At 39.6% G+C, this 18,444-nt stretch overlaps 1 protein-coding gene and 2 long non-coding RNA genes across 51 annotated transcripts in view; 2 read left to right on the forward strand and 1 right to left on the reverse strand.

Annotated features, from left to right (window-relative positions):
* LOC126623028 (cysteine-rich receptor-like protein kinase 44) overlaps positions 1-18,444 on the reverse strand; it is a 98,650-nt gene that overhangs the window by 63,201 nt on the left and 17,005 nt on the right. For 5 of the 49 annotated variants that reach the window (XM_050291720.1, XM_050291725.1, XM_050291726.1 and 2 more), the window contains 3 exons: positions 11,001-11,089; positions 10,204-10,293; positions 9,452-10,062 (listed from right to left, as the gene is read on the reverse strand). Coding sequence is in view for 27 of the 49 variants with exons in the window: in XM_050291738.1 (XP_050147695.1) it covers positions 6,360-6,716; positions 6,799-6,949; positions 7,075-7,312; positions 7,434-7,644; positions 7,872-7,999; positions 8,133-8,270; positions 8,459-9,281 (2,046 nt within the window). In the remaining 22 variants the exon portion in view is untranslated. Of the gene's footprint in view, positions 1-6,121; positions 6,717-6,798; positions 6,950-7,074; positions 7,313-7,433; positions 7,645-7,871; positions 8,000-8,132; positions 8,271-8,458; positions 9,327-9,451; positions 10,063-10,203; positions 10,294-10,375; positions 11,090-11,459; positions 11,576-11,674; positions 11,820-11,999; positions 12,128-14,456; positions 14,714-15,001; positions 15,551-15,632; positions 15,784-15,908; positions 16,147-16,267; positions 16,479-16,705; positions 16,834-16,966; positions 17,105-17,292; positions 18,095-18,444 lie in introns of those variants that run through there. The other 44 variants (XM_050291732.1, XM_050291734.1, XM_050291733.1 and 41 more) reach the window with 34 other exon arrangements.
* The window catches only part of LOC126623052 (uncharacterized), a 30,477-nt gene that overhangs the window by 10,733 nt on the left and 1,300 nt on the right, over positions 1-18,444 (forward strand). The window lies entirely within an intron of this gene.
* Positions 8,993-18,181, forward strand: LOC126623050 (uncharacterized). Its single transcript, XR_007623592.1, has 2 exons — positions 8,993-9,140; positions 17,951-18,181. It is a non-coding gene; the product is annotated as an uncharacterized LOC126623050 (long non-coding RNA).

Here is an 18,444-nt window from a genome sequence, read left to right on the forward strand (position 1 = left end):
GGCAAAAACCCAAGTAGGGACAAAATCCATAGTCTAAGGAAAAATGCGTGAGAAATGCAAAGTCAAAAGAAACGTCTACAGGACGTCATCAGGGATATGACCAGCCCAAGGTGGGTGCCTCGTTAAAACCTAGTTAGGTAGCAAAAACCCAGTGGGAAAAATGCTCCTAATCGTAGGGAAAAAGAGTACATTAAGATCAAGCAAGTATCTAGAAGATACTCCCCCTGAGTTTGACATAATTCCACAGAGAAATAGCAAAGTTACAACTCAGAAAGTTTACGCATACCAATTCCATGAACAAGTTTCTGAAACGTCGCCTTCGGTAGTGATTTGGTGAAGAGGTCGGCCAGATTGTCTTGTGATCGGATTTGCGTGACTTCAATCTTCTGATGCTCTTGTTGTTGATGTGTAAAGAAAAACTTCGGCGCAATATGCTTGGTGTTGTCTCCTTTGATGTAACCCTTCTTGAGCTGTTCGATGCAAGCTGCGTTGTCTTCAAAAATCGTCGTCGGGGCATTAACGGCGGGATGAAGATCACAGGAGCTTCGAATATGGCCCACTACTGCTCTCAACCAAAAGCATTCCCGAGTTGCTTCATGTAAGGCGAGAATTTCAGCATGGTTAGACGAAGTGGCAACTAAGGTCTGTTTAGTTGACCTCCAAGATATTGCGGTGCCTCCAACGGTAAAGACATAACCCGTTTGAGAACGCGCCTTGTGCGGATCAGATAAGTATCCAGCGTCGGCATAACCAACAAGGCGAGAATCAACCCGATGAGCATAGGGTGCGGCATCACTCGAGGATTCGTAGGGATAAAATAAGCCCAAATCCGTAGTACCCTTAAGGTAACAGAAGATGTCTTTCACGCCAGTCCAATGTCTGCGTGTTGGTGCATTGCTGTATCTTGCCAAAAGATTAACAGCGAAGGAGATGTCGGGTCTAGTGCATTGAGCTAAGTACAATAAAGCGCCTATCGCACTTAGATAAGGAACTTCAGGCTCCAAAATCTCTTCATCATCCTCCTTCGGACGGAAGGGATCTCGCTTTGCATCTAGCGTACGAACGACCATAGGAGTACTCAAAGGCTTCGCTTTATCCTCATTAAAACGGCGCAACACCTTCTGGGTGTAGTTCGATTGATGTACTAGGATTCCATCCGAACAATGCTCTATCTCGAGGCCGAGACAGTATCGAGTCTTACCTAGATCTTTCATCTCAAATTCCGACTTCAGGTGCGAAGCAGTTCTAGCGAGCTCTTCAGGAGTTCCGATGAGATTCATGTCATCGACATATACTGCAACAATCGCAAATCCGGAATGTGACTTCTTAATGAACACACAAGGGCATAGTTCGTTATTCACATATCCCTGACTAGTCAAATACTCACTTAAACGGTTATACCACATTCTTCCGGATTGTTTCAAACCGTATAGTGAACGCCTCAGCCGAATTAAGAGCGTGTTCCGGGGTTTGGAAATATTTGAACCAGTCAATGTAAGTCCTTCGGGAACTTTCATATAAATTTCCGTATCAAGATCCCCATAGAGATACGCGGTTACTACGTCCATCAGCTGCATATCCAGTTTTTCGGAAACTACCAAACTGATAAGGTATCGAAAAGTAATCACATCCATAACGGGTGAGTAAGTTTCGTCATAGTCAATCCCGGGGCATTGTGAGAAACCTTGTGCTACAAGACGAGCTTTGTAACGCACAATTTCGTTCTTCTCATTACGCTTCCGAACGAAAACCCACTTGTAGCCAACGGGCTTCACATGTGGAGGAGTAGGAACTACAGGTCCAAACACCTTACGTTTCGCAAGTGAATCAAGTTCGACTTGGATTGCTTGTTTCCAGTTTGACCAATCAGCTCTACGTCAACATTCATCAACGGAACGCGGTTCAATGTCATCGCTCAACATGATCTCAGTAGCTACTGCAAATGCTAATGCATCGTCGACAATCATCTCATTTCTACGCCACACATCATCTAAGCTAGCATAATAGACCGAAATCTCACGATTCTCGGGAGGAGGATTCGTCTCTTCAAGGACGCTTCCATAATCTAGAATTTCCTCATGAGTTGGGTAAAATGAGTAAGCGATAGTCGGATTCACGGTAGGCTCTTCAGGACCTTGTGCCGTGGTTTTCCTCTTCCGGGGGTGTGAATCCTTTGAACCAAGGGGTTTGCCACGCTTTTGTGTAGGGGCAGATGATTGGCTAGCCGCTAATGTACGTGGATCACCAGAATTGGCGTCCCGGGCTTCCAGGAGGGTAGTCCGTCGTACATTTGGTACATCCATCTTTGCAGGCGTATTCGCAGCTGGAATATGTGATCTTGTCACGCGCGCTAGATCGGTGAAAGCATCTGGCATGCTCTGAGCTATGCTCTGGAGATCTAATATGCGCTGCACTTCAGCTTCAGACTGAGCGGTGCGGGGATCTGAATGAGACAAAGTGGGAGTCGTCCACGATAATTTGCGTCGTTCATTAGGAACGTTGACGTTCTTATCTCCCCCTAACGACGGGAAAACTGTCTCATAGAAGTGACAATCCGCGAAACGAGCGGTAAACAGATCGCCTGTCAAAGGTTCTAAGTAACGAATAATCGAAGGAGAATCATATCCGACATAGATTCCCATCCTTCGCTGAGGCCCCATTTTTGTACATAAGGGCGGCGAGATCGGCACATAGACCGCACAACCAAAAACGCGCAGATGCGATATGTCGGGTTCGCATCTGGTGACCAACTGAAGGGCACTAAATGGTTGTGTCGCAACAGGCCTCAGGCGGACCAACTTTGCTGCGTGCAATATTGCATGGCCCCAAGCAGCGATCGGGAGCTTGGTACGTATGACCAACGATCGAGCAATCATTTGTAAACGCTTAATGAAAGCCTCTGCCAGGCCGTTCTGGGTGTGAACATGGGGTACAGGATGTTCAACTTCAACCCCAATCGACATGCAATAGTCATCAAAAGTTTTAGATGTGAATTCTCCAGCATTATCCAATCGAATAGATTTGATCGGATAATCAGGGTGGTGAGCCCTGAGCTTGATAACCTGAGCCAACAGTTTGGAGAATGCAGCGTTCCTTGTGGACAACAAGCACACGTGTGACCAACGTGTAGAAGCGTCAACCAAAACCATAAAATATCTAAATGGTCCGCAGGGAGGTTGAATCGGTCCACAAATGTCCCCCTGAATCCGTTGTAGAAAAATGGGAGGATTCGAACGAATCTTGTCATAAGAAGGCTTAGTAATAAGCTTTCCCATAGAACATGTTTGACATGCAATTTCATGGATCGAACCTAAGCTTCGGGTTAGTGGATGCCCGTGTGAAGTTTTGAGGATACGGCGCATCGCTATTCGTCCAGGATGTCCTAAACGATCATGCCAAAGTGTAATTTCGTACGCGGTCCCTGTGGTAGGGCCGGCCACATAGTGGCATTCTATGGGGCGTATGGTCGTAGTATACAGACCACTCGGGTTACGCTCCATCTTCTCTAGAATACGCTTCTGGCCATATTCGTAGGAAGTTACGCACAGAAATTCAACTCCGTTTTCTACGTGGGTTTCAGCGTGGTAATTGTTATCTCTAATGTCCTTGAAACTTAGTAACGTTCTTCCGGAACGTGGAGAATAGAGTGCCTCAGCAATGGTCAAGATTGTACCATTGGACAACATTATACGTGCCTTACCGTATCCTTCGATCAGGTTGGATGGGCCTGAGAGGGTTGTCAGAGGTGCATTCTTAGGTACGAAGTTAGTGAAATAGATGCGTTCACGCAAAACAGTATGCGTGGTTGCACTATCTGCCAGACAACTAACTTTCCCACTAGTCATACCTAGAATGAAAAATTAATTTGAATCGGTCACATGCATAAAAGTTTATAAAAACAAGTATCAATTCAAAATAATTTCATTTATTCAAGGAAAAAACTTAATATCCAAAATAAATCGCCAACTAATAATCCAAAACATAAAGGAAAATTGTTCAAAATCAACCAAAAAACAAGGTGGGGTTCGGCCACAAGGTGGAATTCGGCCCCAATTGTCTTATTTTAACTGAAAAATAAGTCTATGTCTAAGATTCTAATCTTCCATAGGAGTGGTATCCTCCTGAAAATCAGAAACTTCCATCTTTGTAGTCTCCGGTTCGTCCACTTGCAGGAAGTTTGATTCAAACTTCGTACGACGAGAATGATATGCATCCACAACCTTCTTGGGAGCACGGCAAATACGGGACCAATGGTCCTTGGAACCACAACGATAGCACATATCGTCATTCATTGTGGCAGGTGCTTTGCCCTTATTCTTGAAGTTCGGGGCCTTGGGAGCGAGGTTTGGGCGCTTCTGGGCTTTGTTTCCTCCCTTGGATGGGCCTTGGCTCTGTTGACCTTGGTGGGATGGCTTCTGGCCGCCCTTACCACGCTTCTTTTGGCGTTTTGGGTGCTGATTAGTGCTATAATGTGCTTCAGGCACAACAGTAGCCCTAGTAGGTCGAGCTTGATGATTCTTCATCAACAGCTGGTTCTGCTTTTCAGCAAGAAGTAAAACAGAGATCAAATCCGAGAACTTAGTGAACTTCTGAGCTCTATATTGTTGCTGCAGGACAATATTAAAAGCAGAGAAGGTCGAGTAGGTCTTCTCCAGGAGATCCTCTTCAGTCAAAGTTTCATTGCAAAACTTGAGAAGTGATCGGATTCGACAAACTTCAGAATTATATTCATTCACAGACTTAAAGTCTTGGAAGCGCAAGTGCTGCCAGTCGTGTCTTGCTTCAGGCAAGAATATGTCCTTTTGGTGATCGAAACGATCAGCCAAAGCGACCCATAATGCACGTGGATCCTCCTCAGCAAGGTACTCAGTTTGTAGAGCGTCATGGATATGTCTTCGAATGAAGATCATAGCAGTGGCTTTTTCAGCCTCGCCAACAGGTTTATCTGTTGCTTCTTCAATAGCAGGACGTAAGTTCTTTGCAGTGAGGTGGAGCTTCACATCTTGAACCCACTTGAGGTAGTTCCTTCCAGAAACCTCCAAAGCGGTGAAGTCGAGTTTGTTCAAATTCGACATGTTCCTATCACAAAATAGATGGACAAGATGTGGTTAGTGTAATGGAGAAAAATCAATCCATTCACATAGGAGTAGAACATACAGGTTCTAATAGACATGTATTGGTTTAATTTTGCATGAAAAACTTCAGGTTTTCATGGGTGATATATTTAAGTGAAAACTTCGGGTTTTCTAACAAGGCATGTGTATAAGAAACTTCGGGTTTCAAAGTAATTATGAACTTCAGGTTCATATATTCCTGCAGGCAAACACAAATATATATGCAAAGAATATATGCAGAAATATTGTATAATGATAAGTGAATTAATTTATTTTTGGTCTTCGGGACCAAATTAAAGTGTGGGTGAAAATATAAAAACCCATATTTAAAAAAAATATTAAATAATAAAATCTCGGGGCCTAAAAGTATAAGCCAAGAACCCTCGGGTGGGATTACAGGCCCACGGGGTGAGAAGAGGGGAATGGGCTGCTGTGTGCAGCCCTAAAATTTTTTTTTATTTTTTTTTATGCGGGCCGTTCCAGGCGAGCCCAGAAACATTTTTTATTTTTTTTTATGCGGGCCGCTCCAGGCGAGCCCAGAAAACTTTTTTTTTTTATTTTTTATTTTTTTTTATTTTTTATTAGATGCATATATAATTCAATGAATCACATATTTACTTTGATGCATATGCAAATAATAGTTTCAATGCATGTACATATGTAGGATTCAATTCATGACAAATATCAAATTCACATAATTGTAGCAATTTTGATGATGAAGCATACACAATTTATGTAGAATCTAAAATACGTTAAACGTAAAGTTGGGTCATGCATCATGGTGAATGTTCATGCTATCAGGGCTTGCAAAATATCGAGTTAAAAACCGTTGTTTGGAAAAAACCTGATTGCGTGATGATATGGATGAATTGGTTTGATGCAGAAAAAAATCTCCAACGTCAGATTCCTAAGCGCAGCGGTAGGAGCGTGCTGATAACGTGTTGTGGTCTATTTTATCTGACAGAGGGACTAGGGCCGGCGGCAGAGAGAGAGGAGAGAGATGTGTGTTTGTAGAATTGTAGGGGAATGTGTGTGTTGTTATCCCTCCTACATTGTGCCTTTATTTATAGTAGTAAAGGGAGAGAAGATATTCATTCTCCTCCAAGTAATACAAGTTGCAATAGGAAAGGATAACTAGAATCAAATCTTATCTAGGATTTACACAATCATACTTAAACTAGGAATGTTTACAACAAATTACACATTATAATCTTTTTTTAGAAATGCAGTTTTCATCTTAAGAAGCTATCTAGGATATACTTCGGTGATCAATGAAACCTCATTTTCTGGTGCTTTGACAGAGCTGCTTTTGGATCGATCCGACCCGGTTGTAATCACCTCCGAACTATTCTTCCATCCCAAAGTCATGTCAGATCCAACGTTACTATCTCTGAAAAATGCTGGTTGTGAGGGTACTGGAAGAGTGACTGAGTAACTGTTAAGCATTAGAACAATAGCATTCATGGTTGGCCTATCGGCTATATTTTCTTGCACACATAGCAACCCAATATGGATGCATCTCATTATTTCATTTCTTGAACCGTTCGTCAACGCGGGATCTATTAGATTTGAAGATGTCCCTTCCTTCCAACATTTCCATGCCTGCATTGTGCAATTCGTAGAAATATAGTTAAAGATAAATTATTTTTCTTGGTTGCATTATGCATATAGTTTAAGTACTTACGTAGCTTAGAAGATCCTCCATGTTCTCGCCATGACGAAAGGAATTATTTTTCTGTCCGCTCACTATCTCCAGAACTAAGACACCAAAACTATAGACATCTGACTTAACAGAAAAGTGCCCATGCATCGCATATTCTGGAGCCATATATCCACTGCATATCGAAACAAGAATAATATATGTTGGTTTTATGATCACTAACTTCGATGAGGACTTTGGATTATTGATATAGATTGACACAATTATAATATAAGCCATGTAGCCTTGTCGAGTACTTACTAGGTCCCCACAATTCGACTGGTATTGCCTTGTGTTTGATCAACCCCAAACAATTTTGCCATGCCAAAATCTGATATCTTGGGAGTCATTTCTTCATCTATCAAGATATTACTAGCTTTGAGATCACGATGAATAATTCTAAGCCGTGAATCCTCATGAAGGTAAATGAGCCCTCGAGTAATGCCTACTATGATTTTGTAGCGCCTATCCCAATCTAGTTGTGCGCGCTTGATTGGGTCTGCATGTTCAATTCAAAACAAGGTTACAATGTTTCTTGTATGTTACAAGAATGAGATTTTATGGTAAAATTTTGAAGTTAAAGCTAAAGTTGTGCAAAAAGAACAATGAAGCATAAATACCAAATATGATGTGGTCCAGACTTGCATTAGGGACAAACTCATAAATAAGAAGCCTTTCAACTCCTTCCAAGCAGAAACCCAAGAGCCTAACTAAGTTTCGGTGTTGAAGCTTTGCCACTAACAAGACCTCATTTTTAAACTCCAAATCTCCTTGTCCAGAATTTACGGAGAGCCTTTTCACTGCTATTTCTTGTCCATTGAATAACCTACCCTGAAAGAGTATCAAAACAAAAAGGTTGCATTCAAGGAATATATACATGAAATTGGTGATGTTGCCCATATATATCATGATGTTGTTAAGATTGGCAGGTTAGGTTTTTTCACAATAAAGCCGGCCTCTGTGTTATGATCAATAGTGGAACAATCACTATATATTGTATTTTATTTCGTAAGGTATGATGTGAGAATGTTATCTTCAATAGATGTGCTATATATTACCTTGTAAACAGAACCAAATCCCCCTTGTCCTAGTTTATTGGCTTCAGAAAAGTCATCTGTGGCAATTCTAATGGTGTCAAAATTGAATTGCAAGGATTCTGCACTTCCAATTTCGTCCACGTCTTCGCCTGTGGTACAATTTTAACAAAAATTTGATATGTAACATAATTAGATCTAGATGACGTAACAGTACTAGGCTTCCCACTTGAAGCAAATTGAGTTAAATTAATGTTACTGTGTCTATTTTGTTACAGTACGTACTTGGAATTAAATTACTTTGAAGCTTTTTCTTTGCCTTCCGTACTCTTAGACAAATGCCCATGAACATTGCTAATACCAAAGAAGCAATAATTGACACAACGATAATGATGACAGTCCGAGATTTGCTGCTCTTCGATCCTGCAAAGTAAAATCAGAAATATATCTTCTCTAATCATATGAGATTCCGAATAACATGTTGAAGTGATTGATCTATCAGATAGAAGAGTTATCATTGATCAATTAAATTTTGAGATCAGTGTCAAGCAAATATGCAGTCATCGGCGTATGTAATGGAGTGCACATACATATACGTTGTGCGCGCGTACCTTGTGAAGTGTTTGTGGTATTGGTTGATGGTGGTGGAGAATGTATTGGTGGCGGAGATGGCAGTTGTTTGACACTTGTAGGGTCATAAAAGGGGTAAAGATCGAATCTAAACTTACAGCTAGGTTTATTAACTCCCCCACCTACTTTCCCGTAAATAGAGGAGATATCTGCAAAAGCCCCAACTAAGCAATCACTGCAAAGTTGCTCTGATATGTCTGGCGTGCATTGCGCTAGTGCAAATATTGTTTGGAAGGATGGGGCACTTGTGTTTCCGAATGCAAATTTCCGAAGAGAACCGCCAGCTGCAGCTTCACTTCTTATGCTTTCCAGTAGCTTCCTCAGCTCTTGGTTGAATCCATCCAGGTCGGACGACGATACGTTATTAATGTTATAATAAGTGGTAGAAGGCTCAGTTTCCATGACGCCATAGATGGAGCGGTTTGAGTAGCGTAACATGCAATTGTCATCATACCAACCAATTGCTTCCTTCCGATTAGGGCAACTCTGAGGGAGAGCATATCGGGATTTATTTAGGCAGCTAAGGCAACCTTCCGCCTTGACATCTCCTCTACAAAGTCCGATTGCATAAATGTGCTCGTTGGACGAGTTTAGGCGATAGGATGCATTGTAAAAGCCATACCCGTTGCCGTTTTCGTCGGAGGGCAGGGAGGAGAGGAGGCGGTTGAGGTTTGTCTGATAGGTACTATTGGTGGTATAGTTTCCTTTTTCGTTTATGCAAACTTGACCAAGGGCTTGATTAATTATGAGAAACAGAATGGGAAAGAGGCAGAATAGAAATCTTGAGGAATCCATTGCTGGCATTATTTGATATTTTTGCTAAAATTGGTCTATATATGAAGAACGAAGTCAATGAATACCTCACTTTACGCAAGACGCGGTGGTGGGAAGACCAGACTTATACTATTCAACCATTGAAGATGCTGACATAGACGGGAGTGCTAAATTAAATATTTAAGGAAGCTTCTTCTGACAGATTGCAGGAGCGGTTGTGGTTGGCTGGGCCAACTTCTCTTTGCTTCTCGGTGCATGCAATCTCTCAGTCAACAAAGTAAATCAATTATAATACGCAATTCTGACAATCATTTACTCGTTTCGGTGGATATACCTTCCTACTTTGTGGTCAGAATTAAATTGTCGATTTGTGACTGACTGTTTCTTAGTTCCTTTCGTCTCGGCTTACATTGATTGTAATCGGAAAATACATGGTGGTTACTACGATGAGCAAGAAAAGTTACAATAATTGATATTGCTGCACACCCTACTCTTTACTATAGTTGATACTAGCAAAGATGCCCAAGCTCCGTTGCGGGTTTTGAATTCGTAATCATAGTTTAACACAACAATTTTTAAATTATTCAGAAACCAATCAAATTAGCTGAATCGACATGGTAAATTAAGTCTTTCAGTTGGATCTACATTCTATTGAATTTACATTAAAAGCCTATCTTAAAAAAAATGGCGGATTTTTTAAAGTCCCAACTATATACAATGTACATGAGTTTTTCACATGAATTGGAGAATGATGGTTGTTTAATTGTACCTAAAGTGCAGCAGTAGCTGTCAGTGTGTGGCTAAAATGCACCTGCACAGTGAATCAAAATTGAGTCATGATTCCTTGTACTTGTAGCATAAGTAGAAGAGCAGGTGCTACACAGAAGTTTGTACTATACAAATAGTCAATGCTATTTCCAAACCACCATGAGATTACTTATAATAAACTTACCTAGAAGTTGAAATTCAACCGAACATAAACATCAGGCACATCAGAAAGATGGCAGCAGTTTAAGTCTTGAAGGTTCTCTTCATTTGTGTCCTAGTTCAGGGGAAAAACAAAAAATGTGATTCCCAACAACAAATCCTACCAAAATCTGATCCTTTCACCAGTACCTACCTACCACCAATTGAATATCCCACCAACACTCCAAATTTTGACAGCCTTTAAGAACAAAACTGTTCTATGAAGCACAAAACTGTTCCAACACATTGCTTGCAACATTTACTATGTTTAAACCTCTGATTTATTGGTATCATGCGATTTCTTTGAAAATTTACATAAACCTAAAAAATTAGTAAAAGTGCTTCGGCAGCATGAGGAGTTTTATAACAAAGAAGTTATTCATTTCTGCCGATAAACTGAAACAATGATTGATACAAAGGTCTTCGCATCAGATAAAAATGACTGACCAAGAAGAATTCAAGTGCAAAATGACTGACCAAGAAGACTTCTATTTTTCAGAAAAGTAAAAACAATTAATCGCTATGGTACAAATTCTAAAGTTAATAAGCCCTAAAGTAGGAAGCCATAAAAAGAGGAGAATTTTACAACATACATCTCAGAAACAAATAGACTCATTTGAAATGTTCTTAAAGAAATAATACAGAGCCAAATTGGAATCATATCGAAGAATAAAGAGGCCTCAGATATTTTATCCATAAACCTAAAAACTACAGAGAACAAAAATAACAATCACTCAAATGGAAAGTACGGGGAAGCACCGCATCAAAGGTCAAGTGGCATACCAGAATTTTGATTCAAATGTCATGGCTGAGAACTTTTGCATCAAAAGCAGCTGCAAGAGCAAATGATGATGCTGCGATGGGAGTCCAAACTAAACAGCAAAAAATTAGAGAGAATAAGAGTAAGAATTCGAACAGAGTTCCATGTGTTTATATTGGATAAATGACTCTTAGCTTGTTTTGCTTCTTGCAGGCTTATGGGATTCAGGAAAAATGTTTTATTTAGTTCCTCTCGTAGAACTAAAGAGGTGATGTTGATACAACCATTTTTTCCCATTTTGTTTGACCAAGAATGTATTTGTATAAAATCCAAATGCAACCGCAGTTGGGTGATGGATGACATTATCGCTCGTTTCTTTAACTTCTAAGATTTCTACTTGCCATAAAAAAAATTAAAAAAAATAAAAACTAATGGCAAAATTATATCAAGGACACAAAAAGTTACAAAGGCGTGGATTATACCTTTTCATCTTGGATTTGAGAACTTCGTGTCCTCCGCCGTATTTTTAAACATCAGATCTGAACTCTGGGGTGCTTTCTTTCACGCCTAAACACCGTCGTCTTCGATCTTGAGGCTTCTACATAGAGAATACATACATGAGACGGTCATCTTCTATTTTTCCCTAATCTACTATGATCGGAGATGAAGTTAAAGGCATAAGGTGAGAAAATTTTACCTGTGAGTGTGTCGACACCAAGATCAGGAGGTTTGGCATCTGACTTGCATGGCTGAGCTCGATTTATGTAGAGCAGCGAAGATGGAGGGGTGAATCTGACCATGGCGATGGAGATTTTGTGCATGCTTCTGATTCTAAATCGTACCTGCAATACGGCCGAAAAATTAATGCAGCGGTGGATCGAGAATGAAAGACAACGGAGACAAGCGTGAAGTCGGGTTGTCTGCAGCGACTCGAACGGATCAAAATTTGATAGAAATCTTTAGGGCCCGACAGAGAAGATAGATATGAAATTTTAATTTTAATTAGAAGATGCAGAACCTACCTCTTCCTTCTCTATGTGTATGGAGCTTCGTTTCACAAAATCTCACACCCACCGACACCAGCCCACGATTTCAGGAACCAAAATCAACCCTAACCCCATTTTGCAACCCCTACTCCCAACAGCGGAGCCATGAATTATTTGGTGGGTGGGCTAAACTAAAATTATTACTAAGAGATCAAATGGTTAAATTTTTTTTTTACTTACATAAAGTTACATAATAACAAACTTAAAAGCAATAATTTAAAGTAAGAAATTTAACTATGAATAAAGCAAATTTCAACTAAATTTAACAAAGAAAACATTTAAAGTTGCAACTTATAGTAGAAAGAAACATACATCATCAATCTTGTCATAACAACTTAACAAATAAAAGAAAAAGTACCTATTCAAGTTGTGCCCTTCGATCCTTAATGGAATTGAAATCCTTGGTTATTTCTCACTTGTAATGTATGCTTCTTGAATCTGCTAGAAATTCACTCTCCTTCTTGAGCTTGAACTACCCAATAAATAAAAATCTCATCTAAATTCTAATGATCAAATGTGTATAAACATAAAACATATCAACAATCATATCAATAATAGACTAAAAATCTTCATCAATATCTAATATAATTTAATTTAGATTAGATTAGAATACCAAAAAACTTACTTGAATTGTGAACCAAATAGTGGTGGCCTAGAGATTTGGGGAGGTATGATATTAGAGTAATAAAATTATAATATGGGATTGGGTGTGGGATTTAGAATTTTAGGGTTTTGAAATATGAGGAGTTGGGGATTGGAAATTGGATGAATATGTTAAAGCTGGGCATTTGAGGAAGTAGAAGAGAAATTTGGGTGAATATGTTATTGGGCATTGAGGGTGCGTTTGGTACGTGGGACGGGACGGGACAGAACGGGACGAGGCGTTCCGTCCCGCGTTTGGTGCGCCAAAAATGGGTGGAACGGGTTGTTCCACGGGACAGATTTTGAGTGTTTTTGCGTTCCACCTCCCCCCTGGAACGGGTTTGTTCCACGTTTGTGGAACGCAATGTTTTACCATTTTAAGACAAATATACCCCATGTCTTTTTCAAAAATTACACCTTCGTTCCGTCCCGTCCCGTCCCGTTCCGTCCCGTCCCGTCCCGTTCCGTCCCGTCCCGTCCCGTTCCGTTCCGTTCCGTCTGCGTACCAAACGCACCCTGAGGGAAGCAGAAGAGTGGGATATAAAAAAACAATTTAAAACAATTGGGACGTGTGGTGTGTGTCAATGTGTGTGTACAATCATGACTACTCCTCCTAGAAAACCTAAACTAATCAGACTACTCCCTACCCTAGAAACTAATCAAATAAAAAGATTATTTGGACGTGTGGTGTGTGTCAGTATGTGTGTACAATTTCAAATATAATAATAATAAATTTTGATATGGATGAAAGTAAATAATTTATTTAATATTTATTAACTCTTACTTTTTTTTTTAAAGTAGTCTTATTTTTCAGAACTTTTATTTATTAGGTGGGCTATAACAATTAAAAATAATAAAATATTCTAAATTTTAAGTATTTTAACCTTACACAACTAAAACTCTACCTATGCTAGAGCCCACCGTAGCCTTGTTACTGCCTCCGCCGGTGCCTACTCCTCCGTCTCTCTCCCTCTGTTTGCGCTAAGCCACCCAAAATGGACTCCTCAGCTCGAAGCTGTGAACACAACTCTTTCAAGGACACAAGAGTTTCACGACCACGAATCACAGACTTGATGGTGTTATACTCAGAAGGTAGGCCTCGAAGAGCCACAATCACAATATCCTCATCAAATATGAAGACCCCAACAGCAACAAGTTGATCTCTGGTATCCTTAATTCTTTGAAGATACTCATCAATTGATTCAGACCCTTTCTGTATATTTTGCAAATCAATTTTCATTTGAACTATACTAGTCATGGTCATGTTTACAAACCGTTCTCTAAGACTAAGCCACATTTCTTGAGAACTCTGACATCCAATCATACAAGATAAAGCAGCAGTGGACAAAGTAGCAGTAAGAAGAGTCATCAATGCTTTATCATGAATTTTCCACACCTTATACGCATCAGAAATTACTGGCACTTGATTATCAACCTTCCCCTCATATTCAAAATCAACAAATTTGGTAGGATACGAAATGGATCCATAGCATTTAACAACAACTCCATTTGAAAATTCGAATTCACATAGTTAGAGTCATCTAACTTCACAGTAACAATATTACCCACACTTGGAATCAGAGAAGCAATAGGCAATTGTGTAAGCATTAACTAAGCAGAGGTAACCATTGTGAAAATACAAACAGATCAATCATGACACAGATAAGCAAATTGCAGAAACACAGAATACAGTAGAAATCGTGAACAACAATTCCCAAAAATTAGGGTTTAGACAAACAAGAATCAAAAGTCAAGGGATCAAGAATCAGGAAATAATCAAAAGAATATCACCTTCGTGAACTCTGACGACTCAACACCGCAATAAATCCCCAAACACTAGGGTTTCAGAAGAACTCCGATGACGACGACACCGACTTTATTGACAATCACCACCGACAAACACCAGTGACTCCACTGACTCCTACGATTATACGTTGTTACAGTGCAACAAAGGCAGCACTCCGATCAAACAACACGAAGAATCAAATGAGCGGAAGCAATAGGATCATCAATCGACGGCGCGAGCCTTGATCGGCGAAGATACCATGATAACTGTAAGAAAATGTAAGAGCTGTGAACTGTAGAGAGGGAAAGTAGAGAGAGTTTTGTAAACTGAATTATTATTACCACACTATTCAATCCAATACAATACATTAACTTGTCCTATAAATACACAACTATAACTAACTTAAGACTTAACCAATGATACACAGACACATGGTAAGCTATACATGTAACACCTGGCACTATTATATCCTAATAAGTTCTATGCAGTTAGATAATTTCTTTTGAACAGTTAGATTAAAAAAGTGGAATGAAAGGAGAAAAATAAGAGGGGAGAAAATTCAAGTCCAATTAATCAAGTCGTCATTTGATTGGTAGACTGGTCCCAAAACAACTCTTAGTCTATCTCTTATACATCACAAGCCTTATTGCAATTACCTAAACCATTGAAAAGAAAAATGAACAAAACAAATGGTAAATTGCACATTATGATTTAAAAAACAATGCAGTTTTCATCTTAAAGAGCTATCTAGGATATACTTCGGTGATCAATGAACCTCATTTCCTGGTGCTTTGACAGAGCTGTTCTTGGATCGATCCGACCTGGTTGTAATCACCTCCTAACTATTCTTTCATCCCAAAGTCATGTCAGATCCAACGTTACTATCTCTGAAAAATGCTGGTTGTGAGGGTATTGGAAGTGTGACTGAGTAACTATTAAGCATTAGAACAATAGCATTCATGGTTGGCCTATCGACTATATTTTCTTGCACACATAGCAACCCAATATGGATGCATCTCATTATTTCATTTCTTGAACCGTTCGTCAACGCGGGATCTATTAGATTTGAAGCTGTCCCTTCCTTCCAACATTTCCATGCCTGCGTTGTGAAATTCGTAGAAATATAGTTAGAGATAAATTATTTTTCTTGGTTGCATTATGCATATAGTTTGAGTACTTACATAGCTTAGAAGATCCTCCACGTTCTCGCCATGACGAAAGGAATTATTTTTCTGTCCGCTCACTATCTCCAGAACTAAGACACCAAAACTATAGACATCTGACTTAACAGAAAAGTGCCCATGCATCGCATATTCTGGAGCCATATATCCACTGCATATCGAAACAAGAATAATATATGTTGGTTTTATGATCACTAACTTCGATGAGGACTTTGGATTATTGATATAGATTGACACAATTATAATATAAGCCATGTAGCCTTGTCGAGTACTTACTAGGTCCCCACAATTCGACTGGTATTGCCTTGTGTTTGATCAACCCCAAACAATTTTGCCATGCCAAAATCTGATATCTTGGGAGTCATTTCTTCATCTATCAAGATATTACTAGCTTTGAGATCACGATGAATAATTCTAAGCCGCGAATCCTCATGAAGGTAAATGAGCCCTCGAGTAATGCCTACTATGATTTTGTAGCGCCTATCCCAATCTAGTTGTGCGCGCTTGATTGGGTCTGCATGTTCAATTCAAACCAAGGTTACAATGTTTCTTGTATGTTACAAGAATGAGATCTTATGGTAAAATTTTGAAGTTAAAGCTAAAGTTGTACAAAAAGAACATTGAAGCATAAATACCAAATATGATGTGGTCCAGACTTGCATTAGGGACAAACTCATAAATAAGAAGCCTTTCAACTCCTTCCAAGCAGAAACCCAAGAGCCTAACTAAGTTTCGGTGTTGAAGCTTTGCCACTAACAAGACCTCATTTTTAAACTCCAAATCTCCTTGTCCAGAATTTACGGAGAGCCTTTTCACTGCTATTTCTTGTCCATTGAATAACCTACCCTGAAAGAGTATCAAAACAAAAAGGTTGCATTCAAGGAATATATACATGAAATTGGTGATGTTGCCCATATATATCATGATGTTGTTAAGATTGGCAGGTTAGGTTTTTTCACAATAAAGCCGGCCTCTGTGTTATGATCAATAGTGGAACAATCACTATATATTGTATTTTATTTCGTAAGGTATGATGTGAGAATGTTATCTTCAATAGATGTGCTATATATTACCTTGTAAACAGAACCAAATCCCCCTTGTCCTAGTTTATTGGCTTCAGAAAAGTCATCTGTGGCAATTCTAATGGTGTCAAAATTGAATTGCAAGGATTCTGCACTTCCAATTTCGTCCACATCTTCGCCTGTGGTACAATTTTAACAAAAATTTCATATGTAACATAATTAGATCTAGATGACGTAACAGTACTAGGCTTCCCACTTGAAGCAAATTGAGTTAAATTAATGTTACTGTGTCTATTTTGTTACAGTACGTACCTGGAATTAAATTACTTTGAAGCTTTTTCTTTGCCTTCCGTACTCTTAGACAAATGCACATGAACATTGCTAATACCAAAGAAGCAATAATTGACACAACAATAATGATGACAGTCCGAGATTTGCTGCTCTTCGATCCTGCAAAGTAAAATCAGAAATATATCTTCTCTAATCATATGAGATTTCGAATAACATGTTTAAGTGATTGATCTATCAGAGAGAGGAGTTATCATTGATCAATTAAATTTTGAGATCAGTGTCAAGCAAATATGCAGTCATCGGCGTATGTAATGGAGTGCACATACATATACGTTGTGCGTGCGTACCTTGTGAAGTGTTTGTGGTATTGGTTGATGGTGGCGGAGATGGCAGTTGTTTGACAGTTGTAGGGTCATAGAAGGGGTAAAGATCGAATCTAAAGTAACAGCTAGGTTTATTAACTCCCCCACCTACTTTCCCGTAAATAGAGGAGATATCTGCAAAAGCCCCAACTAAGCAATCACTGCAAAGTTGCTCTGATATGTCTGGCGTGCATTGCGCTAGTGCAAATATTGTTTGGAAGGATGGGGCACTTGTGTTTCCGAATGCAAATTTCCGAAGAGAACCGCCAGCTGCAGCTTCACTTCTTATGCTTTCCAGTAGCTTCCTCAGCTCTTGGTTGAATCCATCCAGGTCGGACGACGATACGTTATTAGTGTTATAATAAGCGGGAGAAGGCTCAGTTTCCATGACGCCATAGATGGAGCGGTTTGAGTAGCGTAACATGCATTTCTCATACGAACCAAATGCTTCCTTCTGATTGGGACAACGCTGAAGGAGATCATATCGGGAATTATTTAGGCAGCTACGACAATCTCCCACCGTGACATCTCCTCTACAAAGCCCGATTGCATAAATGTGCTCGTTGGACGAGTTTAGGCGATAGGATGCATTGTAAAAGCCATACCCGTTGCCGTTTTCGTCGGAGGGCAGGGAGGAGAGGAGGCGGTTGAGGTTTGTCTGATAGGTACTATTGGTGGTATAGTTTCCTTTTTCGTTTATGCAAACTTGACCAAGGGCTTGATTAATCATGAGAAACAGAATGGGAAAGAGGCAGGATAGAAATCTTGAGGAATCCATTGCTGGCATTATTTGATATTTTTGCTCAAATTGGTTTGTAAAAGAGGATTATAGTTCTGATGGAAAACTTGCTACACGTCTATATATGAAGAACAAGTCAATGAATACCTCACTTTACGCAAGACGCGGTGGTGAGAAGTTGAAATTTAAAATGCATAATAATTTTCAATCAAATACTACGTGATTAGTTTGAAATGCCGCTAAAATAATATCATTATATAAGCAAGTTTCTTTTTTTATATTACATCTTTGTAGATCAGCGAGGTTTCACACTGTTATAATTGAAGATGCTGATATAGACGGAGTGCTAAATTAAACATTTAAGGAAGCTTCTTCCTAGACTTATACTATTCAACCAT

Source organism: Malus sylvestris, chromosome 5, assembly GCF_916048215.2.
Source record: "Malus sylvestris chromosome 5, drMalSylv7.2, whole genome shotgun sequence".
NCBI classification, from domain to species: domain Eukaryota; kingdom Viridiplantae; phylum Streptophyta; class Magnoliopsida; order Rosales; family Rosaceae; genus Malus; species Malus sylvestris.